Source organism: Choloepus didactylus, chromosome 1, assembly GCF_015220235.1.
Source record: "Choloepus didactylus isolate mChoDid1 chromosome 1, mChoDid1.pri, whole genome shotgun sequence".
In the NCBI taxonomy this organism is placed as follows: Eukaryota; Metazoa; Chordata; class Mammalia; order Pilosa; family Megalonychidae; genus Choloepus; species Choloepus didactylus.
The window spans coordinates 227903795-227916994 of NC_051307.1; the positions used below are offsets into that span (position 1 = coordinate 227903795).

At 38.6% G+C, this 13200-nt stretch overlaps 1 protein-coding gene across 1 annotated transcript in view; it reads right to left on the bottom strand.

Annotated features, from left to right (window-relative positions):
- PDZRN3 (PDZ domain containing ring finger 3) overlaps positions 1 to 13200 on the bottom strand; it is a 244172-nt gene that overhangs the window by 215862 nt on the left and 15110 nt on the right. Inside the window, exon 3 of the mRNA XM_037800394.1 lies at positions 9680 to 9787. Within this exon, the coding sequence (XP_037656322.1) occupies positions 9680 to 9787 (108 nt within the window). The remainder of the gene's footprint in view (positions 1 to 9679; positions 9788 to 13200) is intronic.

A 13200-nucleotide genomic window follows, 5' to 3' on the forward strand; every position in this document is an offset into this window, starting at 1 on the left:
GCCAAAAAGGCAGCAGGGAGTGCCACCCTCAGGAGAAAAGGGGTGGGCCCAGACTGTGCAGCTCAAATGACTATCAAAATAGACAAAGGCGGGGGAAAAGCCAAAGGTCTCCATGGACCACAGTGTGGTACTCTGTGGCAGAGCAGCTCCGTACCAGCTGCTGTCCCTGTGAGGCTCAAGGGAATCATTAATCATCATTAGAATAAATCACTCCACTGCAGCCAGCCACCCTGGGGGTACTCCGAGTTCCCAGTGAAAGTGGCATAATTCAAATCAGTGCTTGCAGCTGCTATTCTGCCATAGCTCCTTTCCATTTGCAATTCCCATTTGCAATTCCTAATTGCCAACACTCCCTACCCCTTGTTCACAGCACCCTCATCATTTAAAATCAAGTCACTGTGCTTCAGTTTCCACTTCCAAAAAGGATGTCCACTACTTCTTTTGAGGATTCTTTCCAAATTCTATTAAAAATGCATCTACAAAATGAGACGAAATAGTTTCAGTGGCTGAGAGATTTCAAATGGAGTCGACAGGTCACTCTGGTGGACATTCTTATGCACTATATAGATAACACCTCTCAGGTTTTAATGTATTGGAGTAGCTAGAAGTAAATACCTGGAACTACCAAACTCCAACCCAGCAGTCTGGACTCCTGAAGACAATTATATAATAATGTAGATTACAAGGGGTGACACTGTGATTGAGAAGACCTTGTGGATCACACCCCCTTTATCTAGTGTATGGATGAGTAGAAAAATGGGGATAAAAACTAAAGGACAAATGGGTGGGATTTGGGTGTTCTTTTTTCACTTTTATTTTTAATTCTTGTTCTGGTTCTTTCTGATGTAAGGAAAATGTTCAGAGATAGATTGTGGTGATGAACGCATAACTATGTTATCATACTGTGGACAGTGGATTGTATACCATGGATGATTGTATGGTGTGTGAATGTATTTCAATAAAACTGAATTTAATTAAAAAAATGCATCTAGATCTTTCTGTATGATAGCAACAGATGAAAAGACAAAATCATAATGTTTTTGAAAAAAAGATATGGGTTATTGCTCTCAAAACCCCCATACCTAAAGATAAATGTCTAAACATGCGTAAAGAAGATGACTTAATATAAAACGAATCTTATCTGTGTTATTATCATGGGCTGTTATTTTGTTTTGTGGTCCTCAGGAAATTACCAAAGATTTAATTTTGACCTAATCTTTATTAGAGAAATTTAATGGGAACACCAGTTGCTTCTGATTTGTTCTTGATTTTAAAAGGCTTTGTGGATGAGCTAATTAAATCTTTTTATTAAGAGATGACCATGAGGAAGAGATTTAAAACTTCTGCTGAGCCAGAACTCCCACAAAAGCACACAGTGTCGACAACACATGAACTTTTATAAATACAGGCAGAGAACAGGAGGGAGACGCTCTTCAAAAGACAAGCACCCGACATCCCGACTCCAGAGTTCCACCATGAAATGTCAACACATTTCCATACCTGGTGCCACACGCTATGAGCTTTAACAAATGAGAACGTGGAGTAATCTTTTAAAGGAAATAATATAAACAGGAGTCAGCTTTTCCATATTTAAAATTCAAATGAAACTTCCCACTCATCAAATTTTTTATCTTTACTGCCTTCCAGGTTTTATAAAAATGATACTCATTCTGGAAAATTCCAGTATTAAATATATGACTAAAAATTTAATATCCCCCATAATTCCACCCCACAAAATAACTATAACTATAAAATGTTTATTAGTTCAGAATATTTTTTCTATGCATAGATTAACATATATAAATGCTTTAACAATAAACAAATTGTGTCATGCCATATCTTCCATTCTTCACCTAACTTACATGTTTATCTGACTGGTGTGAAATGACATAGATTACAAAGATGTTCATTTAAAGGCTAGCTATGATAACAAAAGATGACGATGATGAGGATGAAGACGACGACAACAATAATAAATAAAATGCAAGTCCATACATCTGTACCATTTGCAATCAAAGAAATGAATATACCATGCTATTTTTTAAAGGCAATCATGGAAAAAAAGTATTTGGTTGTAATTGGTTACATTATTAGTTGTGGAAAACATATCTCACTGAATAGCTCAGGGTTTTCTCAATAATCCTAAAGCAATGCCATATTCTTGTCAAAACATGAAAACAAGAGGCAAACAGAGCTCAGAAACACTGCTGACTTTTATACTTAGCTTTGGTTCTTAGTTCTTGTATCAGGTACCACAATCTGATACAATTCTTCACATTTGTACTTAATGGTTAGCAAAAAGCCTTTGACCTGCATTATCACCTTGATCCACACAGACTTGATACATATAGGGAAGACAGGTAGTAAATGCTTCTCCCATTTGAGATGAAGAAATCCAGGCTGAGCAATTAGGATACCAAGACCACCAAGTCAGTAACTGGGTAGAGGCTTAAAACTGTATCTCCTGATCTAAATCTCAGAGCTCTTTCCACCCCAGCAGGTACCTTCCAATACTAAGGAAATCAGCTGCATTATAGAGAAACACCTAATTTCACAAGGGTCTTCTACTGCTATAGCACAGGTTATTAGGGTAAAGCAGAAGTGATAATAGTAGCTAAATAGAATGGTGAGGAGGAGGGGGGAAATGATGCTATAATGGTATTCACTTTATTTTATATCTGAAAGACCAAAAAGACTGATTGATACATTGAGTATTCAGCTACAACTGTAAGAATGAAAAGAGAATCATTACTTCCAAATGATAATGAGATAGTTCCAAAGTCATCATTTAAGTGAGTCTACACAGAGATAGCAAAAACACAGCCAACAATGCCACCCCTCTCCTCTCTTTTGCCCAAGGCAAATATCACTAACTGATCCCCCCACTCAGCCCCACTCAGTTCAGACTTCCCTCAGAATCCTTTAACACCACAATCTAGAGTGATCTCACTGTCAGCCAGTCAAAATTGGTATAAAAGATGGAACCCCAGTCTCTGCCTCTGGAACATTATAATAACTGGTCTGTAAAACCTGCTTCTTTTTGCAGCAAAGAGTGTTCTCCACACAGTTGTGATTATACCAAGTCTCTTTCGTCAAAACATCACTTGGGTGACTAAGGCAATGGTTAAGAAACTTCAAAATACCACAAGATTTTACTTCTTAAGTGGAAATCACCACAGAATTTCTCATTTTTCTCTGTTGAATGTGATCAACAGGAATCAGTCGCTGCAGAGGAGAGCAACGTACCTCCTAACGTTAATCAAAAGTGGCTGTGCATATGTATGCCTGCTTAGCAATAATAAGGACCCTATGTATGATTAGTTATACAAGAAAGATCAGATCCTTTCTTACCCCTATAATGCAAAGGAAAATATCATTATAAAATCATCTGGCTTAAAGCGTAACCTTTTTTTTCTCCAAAACCAACAAAAATAATATGGACACATTTTAAAACAACTTTCATCAAAAATGTTTAATTCACTGCTAACATCTAAGCAAAGTTCAGAAATGTGATTCAAAGGAAAACAGCACAGTGACCACTATTTCAAAGGGACTCTGGTAAAAGTTACAAATACATGAAAAGGAAGGATTAAATTAACCAGGTGGACTCAGATCAGAATTAAAGGTACTGATGTAGGTATAGTTTTCAAAATATATAAAACTATATATTTTGCCTATATTTATATAGGCAAAGAGGTGTGTATGTGATGGTGTTAGTATGTGTACATGTGTGTGTATTTACATGGACATATTTATATTCTCTATGTCTTTTCACTGAGAGGACTAGAAACAATGAATCCCCAATCTCAATGGGCACCCTAGCACCCAGATTTTGGTTTCTAAACACCATTCTTCTTTAGAAGGAGCCAGAGCTACTGGGAGGAATAACCAATTCTGAGCCTGGGGCAAGGAAAGCACAAGATGATCCTGGGACATCTGGTTGTGCCAGAAAGTAAGAGAAAACTCAAAAAATGAAGAGAAAATACTGAAAGGATCCAAGTACCAGCTTGAAAGAGCTCCTTCAAGCCAAAACTGGGCAATGTGGCCACAAAATTATAAGAAGTCATGAGTCCATAGTGACATAAATAGATAAGACAGTTAAAATAGGCAAGAATGGAACATTCCTTACAGTGTGAAGCCAATTAATAAATGCAGAATGACAGAGTTAGAAAATCATCATTTGTCCCCCATCATAGCAACAACTGATTCAAGTATAAAAACCATCAATAGATGCTAAAACCAGTTATGGAAGTTTGAGGTACAGCAAGCTATTCACATGTCTTCAGAGTGTCTTCCCACAACATACTTACTAATCACAAAGGAGAAAACAACAACTTCATAGTGGAGAAAGCTTGCTGATACTACTTTCTGCAAATGGTCCATGTTACCATCACCAGTGATGGAACAAATCAGTATCATGTGATTCCTGACACACTGCTTAGAAGAACACAGCATGACTCCTGTAGTAGTTCTGCCAAAAATGTATGGCTTGAATCCACTCATGAGGAAATGTCAGCCAAACCCCAACTGAGGGACATTCAACAAACTAACTGGCTTGTACTCTTCAAAAATACCAATGACATGGGAAGGCAAAAACTGAAGAACTATTCTAAAGTAAAAGAGACTAAAGAAATATGACAACTGAATAAAACGCATGATCTGGGATTTCCTTTTGCTATAAAGGACATTACAGGAACTATTAGTAGAATTTGAATAAACTCTGTAGATAAGATAATAGTGCTCTAACGTTAATTTCCTTATTTATATAATTGTACTGTACGTAAAAGAATGTCCTTATTCTTTAAAAAATACACACTGATATACTTAAGGATAAAGAGTAGTGAGAGAAAAGGATAAATGCAGCAAAATATTAACATCTGGAGGATCTGGATAAAGAGTGTACAGGAATTCATTTCTGTAAGTCTGAAATTATTTCAAAATAAAAACCTAAAAGGAAAAAAAAGGGGAGTGTTTTATTCCTTTTTGTATTTTGATAAACGCTCTTTGAGGTAAATTCACATGCCATTCTGCAATTTTAGTTGATCATAGAACATTATCTTCTCTAACAAGTTTGCTTTCCCAGGTTGCCTGGCTGCAGGAGAGAAGGCATTGCTAATCCTTTCTAATCTACACTGTAACCCAGTCTTGTTGGCAATGACAGACTGATTAAACCTAGGGCAAACAAAACAGAGAATAACTGGTTTACACACCCGCCTCTGAGGTTACACAGCATCTGAGATTATATCCTTGGGTCTTCAAATCATAACACTTCTGAGATGAATGTGTATTTACAGAAGATTGTACAAAAATGGTGACTGGCAACCAAGAGCTAAAGTCTTCCACTTTCACTACATCCAGAGAATCAAGTTTGCTATCTCAAAGCAGAACAGAACATTGCATTTAACCCACAAAGCTGTTACCGAGATTCACTTACCACCAAATGGGAGATGAGAACAATGCAAAAGTGAGTTCAGTTCTCCCACCTAAGAAGCTTGATGACTGTCAAGAGATGTCAATGCGGATGGCCTCTACAAATCATCGAGAGAGAATTTCAGTGGAGTTGAATTACTTGGGTATTTAAATTACATGCAAGTCATGCCATTGGGAGAGAAAATAATATATAGTATATGCCTCAATGTGAATTTGCTGATTCCATAGTAGGTCACAGTTTACCTGTGCTTTTCTCAGCATGAGCATTTTGCCAAATGGGATACTCACATACAAGTCAAATATTTCCTATGGTACTCTGCTGAGGAAACAATGAGATGACCCACTGCTGGGGCCATCCAGCTGGCTAGACGTACTAAGAGAGGATGTGTTTCCCACATGGCACCTCCTTAAGGGATTTGTGAGGGTAATACTGACCTTCCGTGATTTTCCTTCTTTTGCTCTCTCCTAAATAACTTACAGTACAATTGGGTAGAATGTGATTGGTCTAGAGTAGACTCTAGAGCCCAAGGAGAAAGGTGTTACATTAGTGGAGAAATATGCGTAAGCTTAGCTAACCCACATCTTCGGGGCACTGGAAAGGTTCTTCCAAAGGTTTAAAACTGTTCAAAGGAATAAAAGCAGAGCTTCCTTTAAGATTTCCGGTGGTATTATGGTATAAGAGCCATGCATCCTAGTTCACATAGCAAGCTCTAAGCAGGAAAAACTAAAAACTAAAACCACTGGGGTATTTGTGGTTTAAAATGCTTACAAAAGATACTAGGGAGAAATCAGATTTTCTTTTCTAAATATGAGGTGAATATATGTAATCAAATGTGGGGCCACAGGTTGTGAAAAAGGGCCTGGGACAACAGAAAGGTAAGGCATGGGGGTGGAGTGGAGGAAAAGTGAAAAAGAAAAAAAAGAGAGAGAGAGAGAAGCAAACACTGAAAAACCAATGGCTTAACACCCAGATAAGGGGTGGTTTTGCCGCACCCCATGTGAGGTAGCACAGGCAGAGAGTCCATCTGCTCTGACCCAGGGAAGGTGAAGAACACAAAACTCCAGTGGAGAACATGGGCTCCTGGGCCAGTCAGGCTCCAGAGCTGCAGCTACAGGACTGGGCAGGCATGTGACATGAGGGGGCCCAAGATTCTCAGTCACAGCTCCATGACGGGCCAGCTCAGGACATCAGGCTGAAAGCCGGTAACGTTGACAGTCCTGTCCCTAAGCAACTCACTTTCCATCTTGAGTTGACTGTTCTCCCTGGTGCCCTCCATCAGGAGTTTAGGAAATCTGTGGGAGCACTTATCACTGTCACAGCAACTGGGGTGGTGACCAGGGATGCCAGAAGTCCACCAATGCACAAGGAGGCACACAGCACGAAGAACCCAGCTCCCAGCACAACTTTCACATATCCCTGTACAGTCAGGAAGGTAAAAATCAACTTGTTATGACTACCTGAGCGTAGACCCAAACTCTGCTTTACATATAAACAGAGTATTTTTTGCAGTTTAAATATAAATGGGAGTTCCCAAGAATACAACTCCAGTGTAAATCAAAGACAGGCTGTACTTTGTTGGACTCAGAACTTCACCAACACCCGTTCACCACGGTGGCAAAACTCATCATGGACGGTGAGGCTGCCCATGATCTCATGCTCAGCCACCAGCACTGCCCTGCCGTGCTGTGCCAGGCAATGTCCATCACAGGGGCAGCACGGTGAGCGCACGTGGAGGTGCAAGCATCTCACAACTTCCCAGGGTCTTCCAATGTCACTGAGCCTGAGCATTCACATGCTGATACATAACTTCTATCAAAATCATCTTCCTCTTATTTTCCTACCACATTATAGCACGTATATTTTTAAAATTATGTATGTATTCATGTGTACATACATTATTTAAAATAGGTGGCATTTCAAATTATTTGTTATAAAAAACAGAGTGGGTTGGGGAGCTGGTCTGATATGTTTTAGAACCACTGCTTGGTGTCAGGCAACAGATACCAGTTCGAGCAGAATAACAGGTAGAGATGTTGCAGTAAGGACAAGACTCGGTTAGTCTCTATGGATTTAATACAAGCATCTTTTTGCAAGAATTAAGGTTCTTAAGTTAAAGGTCTGACAGGAGCTTGCCCACCTGCACTGCCCCAAAAGGGGAGAAATTTGGTTAAAAACAAATGACCCTCTGACTACTTAGTAACAGAAAAAAAACAAAAAACAACACAAACTTAAAAAAAAAATTCATGGCTAGAAATCAACTTGGACACAGATGAAGTAAACCAGAGAACACACTTTTACATCATGGGAATCACTGAATTCCCAGGTGTCAAAAGAGATTAGAATGTGAGTGAGAAGTACACAGTGTGTCAGTTACAATTACACATGTATCATTTCTCTACTGTGATTATCCTTCTTTCCATCTCAACACTGGGGCATGATTAATATTTTACATACTGTCCAAAAGGGGAATGTACCTTACAAGAAACAGTTCTGAACATTTCAAATACAGTTCGCCCTTTGCCAAGAGAAAATCCTGCCCAGCTGTAGATCTCTCATTTGCAAAACATAAGAGCAACGAAATTCCATTTCTTAGAGAAACTGACTGTTCCACCAAACCCTTGGCAACAGAAGCTGTACTTATCTTTGTGAACAATAGATCAGAAAATATATTTGTTTTCAAAAAAAAAAAAAAAAAGGACAGTAAATATGCATTTGAGCCCTTAAGAAAGCACTCGCCCAAGAAAATTCCTGATAGGGAAAATCCACTCTCCCAACCTGGGAAGTACAAAACATGACCCTAAAATACATGACAAGAAAAAGCTTCAAGTTCCAGAACATTTCAAAAAGTCAAAGGGGATGTAACGATAATAATGTTCTTAAAACAAATTATTTTTAATATGGAAGTTACCAAAACGCATCCACTCCCTCAAACAAGTGACCCTTCCACCTTAACTAGAGTTCGGTTTGTTTTCCCTGTGGATTTAACTCTACGTATTTTCCTGATGATATAAATTATTCTGAAACACAATGCTTTGCACTTTCTAGAATTCGTCCAGATGAGAGAATAAAAATCGAGACTTTGTTCTTTGTCTTCCCAATGCTCTTTTCCCCAGGAGAAGCATGTGGCCAAATTCCAGAGAGTTCCATGAACTTCACTCACAGCTTATCTCACAGTCACGGCTCCCACTCAGTGCAGAGTTTTGAAACAGAACACAAAATACTCAGAAAACATAGACGCCACACAAATGTGTTTGGAACAACAAACACCCATCAGTTTCAATGCTATTTTTCTGGTTTCCTACTCAGTGCATTATGTCATGGCTATGGTCCTCAGGTGAGTTTATTTGGGGATTTGGCATATCATCTTGGATTCTCACATTTAAGTTCTTCCTAATAAAAGATGCAACAAAATTCAGCTTATGAATTTACCCATTCAGAGAATAATCAAAAGTGGTCAAAAATGCCAGCAAAAAAAGTAGTCACTTGTATTAAACTTTGCAACACAAGTCTATTTAAAGAAGCAATAGTAATTCTTTCCCTTTCAGCAACTCAGCACATCCTAGAACATTTTGCAACCCTATTTCAAAGTGTTGACAGTGGGACTGACAGATCTACTTCTTAGCATAAATGTATAAAACTGCTGTGGAAAAGTTTGAAATGACAAGTGAAGAAATGAAAATGAAGAAGCTGGTGATGATTTCCATGAACATCCTGAATATCAACCTTTATCCACACATTCCAGGCCAATCAACTTGCACAGCTGATAAAAAGCAAACAGCACAGAGCCCAAGGTAAAAGAGGGAATAACACATTTGTGTCAATAATTGTGTGCCCTGAGCTCAAAGCCTTGGAGTGACTCCAAAGCTGACACAGTGGTACCTTGATAACCAGTATGAACAGAGACACAATTTGTACACCAGAGACTGGTCATCTGGTTCTAACTAATATACAACCCTCCGGTGGTTTTAACCCAAAACTATAACCGAAGCATACAAAACAGATGCAATTCTGCATGAAAAGAGCCACATCGTGAACACGCCACTCATAATCTGGCTTCTCTATATTTAACAAAAACTTAACACCAAAGAAATCAACACTCAATCTGGTCCCATGTGATAGGAAAATCTGCCTCCTGCCTAACCATCTACCATTTTAGGCCACCCTCCCCCATCAAACATTTTGCTTTGAGCCAGAGGAAGATGGGATGGCATTCAGACTATTAAAAGACACTGGCCAGCATTCACATACCTCAATAATCCTGTCGTGGATTTGCAGGCCTCCTTCTTTGGCTGCAGGCCCACTGTCGACTATTTTGGATACAAAGATTCCTTCAGTGGATGATCCATCTTGGTTGTCCTTTGGGTTAAGAAAACACACACATGAATGCTAGGCATTAGGTTGGTCATGAAACTAAAGCTTATACTCTTGAAACAGTAAATGACTCTTGCTGGTGTCAGAAGTGGTGATGAGATAAAAACTGTTTGCTTTGCCTAACTATCATTTAAACTAAAATTAACACACACACATGGTAAAATAATTCAAAGCAAAAGGTATAAAATGGTTAAGTCTCTGCCACTCCCAACCCACTGCCCTTCGTCCCCTGTGAAACATCTATGGGTAGTTTATACAACCTTTCTAAAACCTTTTAATGCATCACCCTGCTAAACAAGTCTCTCTTCCTTTCTTCACAGATAAACAGGATTGCGTGCTCTTGTGTACCTTGGGCCTCTCTCGTTAAACTATTTAAAAATCTTGGAGCTCTTTCACTATTCAGTCCCACATATCTACCACACTCCTTTAAATGGCTGAACAGCATGCAGACATACAGATAAATATTAACATTGCTTCCAGTTGCTGCTACCATAGACAGTGTTGTGACAATACTCTCTCCCTACCTGTATTTTGGCAAAACTTTGCTCCTGTACACTAATGGCAAGTCTTTAGCAATGCAACCGCTGGGTCAAAGGATATATGCATTTGATAGATATTGCCAAATTGTTCTCCAGAAAGTTCATCAGGTAGGGTGTCTGAATGTTTTCCCACATCCTCATCAGCAGAGAGTATTATCAACCTTTAAAATATCTAATAATTTGATAATGAAAATAGGTACTTTATTGTCCTGATTTCCCTTAGAAAAGCACTGCCGCTGCCACCCCATGCCTAGTTCTAATAAATTCTGATCTCCAATCTCAAATCCCTTTAGATCTCTGAATTAGAAGTCAGGACTGAAACTTTCTGGGAAGGAAGCAAGTTCATTGCTAAAACTTATTCCTTTCTTAAAATCAAAAGGCTCCAGCAAGCTCATGAAAAAAGTCACAGAGCTTGGTCATGAACTTCTTTCCAAACAACACTGTGATGAATTCTCTCCAAGTGTGTGGATTAAATTCCTAGTGATTAACAGACAGATTTATAAATTTAACAGCACAAGCATGTGTGGTTTCCAAACAAAACTATTTGAAAAGTGAGTTTAGAATGTTCCACAGAAACTCCAAAATCTACCATCATGTATCCTACTTGTCATAATGCCATAAGAAAACCTATTTCAATAATATTTATTCTGCATGTAAATGTTAGAAATTACTTGTTAAAAAATAATATGAAAATATGTTTTCCTCTTCAAACAGCAAAAATTAAAAAAAAAACCTCTATATTCTAAAGAGGGAACGGGATGACTTTGAATGTGGTTCATTTTTATCCCTTCAAACACAACAGCATTAACTGAGGTTAGGAATATGCACATTCCACACTTCTACACTCTCAGTCTTTCTCTCTTCCTCCCTTTCCCTCTCTCTCTGCAGCACACATATACTCTCAAAGTAAAACAATTCATCAGAAGGAACCAAAATCACAACCCAAAATGAGCAGTAAGTGTTTTTCCCAACATTAAAGACCACGTGACAAAGATATGTCTCTAACTGCCATCTGGATTCCATCAACACGCTTCCAAGAGAAGGGTCTCCAAGACTGTGGGTGCTGTGTTAGATCAACTATCCTCAAAAGGCATCCCTGCCTAGCATCACACTGTTCTGCATAAGCCTATTCCACAATAACCCTTTACAGCCTGAGTATCTATGTGCCCGCCTCTCTCTGACCCAGCAGCCTTACTAATGCAGTAGTCCAAACCCATTTGTGTAGCTCCCAACATGCACAACTCAAATGTAAGTACAAAGTTATGCAACAGCTTCTATTTACTGAGTACAAACTATATTCCAGGTGTGCAATGATAGCTCTACACATATTACTTAATCCTCACAATAACCCCAAGAAGTAAGTAATATTATTAGCCATGCCACAGATGAATAAAATCTGAGACTGAGAGAGGTTAAGTAACTTACCTAAGGTCACACAGCTAAGAAATGGCACAACCGGGTTTCAAATTTAGGATAGGTTGATTCTCTTGCATGTCCTCAGTATGCAATACTCCCTCCCATTCAGAAAACCCTCACAAATATACATGAATTCAGAAGTCCATGAACAGTCCACTAGAATATTCCACTAGGCTACAGAAAATTCCACTAGAGGAACTTGAAAAGTCTCAATGGACCACAAAGAATTTATGAACAAGACTGAGTTCCCTAGGTCATGATGTCAATATATCAAATGAAATTAGATCTGTTTACTCTTATTTAACTGCTTTGTATTTCTTGATTAGAGATGAAGAGGGGAATAGGGAATGGGGTTTTGGCTTCGCTTTGTTTCACAGAGTCCTACATTATATATAAGTAATTTTTCTTAAGGAACATCAAAAATTTCAAGCAAAAACCAGAGAGGACAGGCAAGACCTAACACCCGAATTTAAGTTAGATTAACACTGGGATGGGGGTAGGGAGTGGGGCAGAATGCAAAGAAATACAGAAAGCACAAAATCAAAGAAAACCAGATCAAGCCCATTCTTGAAAGGTACATTCTTTATCTTAAAACATATCTCTCTATTCTTAGTTTGTTTGGCTCCTCTCATAACACACTTTAAGTCAAAGCTATTTATCAAGGTGAACTAACATGACTTGGGATTTATATTGTTTTACTGGCTTGAAAGAAGGAAAAAATGAAAGGGATTGTTTTCATCTTGGGGGTACCTGACAATGAAGTACACTTGCCAAGGGCTTAAGTAAAAGATCTGATACAGCAGACAAACTGATGTTTCTTTAGGGACATGAGAACTAATGAATGAATGATGTGACTTTGCTAAGAGTATTAGTCTTAGCAATGTATCACGCAACGAAAGCCTTATGTCAGAGCACTCCAGCTAGACTCTTTCACAACTAACCAAGAAGCTAACACAGGAATTCCTTGGAAACACACACATCATCTCAACTGCATTCTACTTCCAGTAACTTAACAATATGTGTCAACTGTTGCTCATCCTGGCTTTTTAATATGTTCTCAATGAACTGCCAGACTTTCCAGGTTACAGTGCAGATACTTAGGTTTCATTGTACTATTTCTGCTAATATGGACAAGTTTTTGTTTTGTTTTTGTTTTAAACCAACATGACAAACACACACATACGGAATTAAATCTTCCTCTGGGGCACAAGCATGTAGTTCTTGCACAAGAGAACAAAAAAGTCAAGAACACTATCAAAGCTATAAAATTCAGTCTGGTTCGTACTTAAGTCATTTAAAAGGAAAAAGAAAATAACCTAAAACATGCCCTTTGACAAGCATTAGGTAGAAACGTATTCCAGTGAGGCTGGGAGTGTCGTTTCAACCCTGCTGAGGTACAAACCCCACCCTCACTGGCAGCTTCGGCGTTAACATACCAGATCC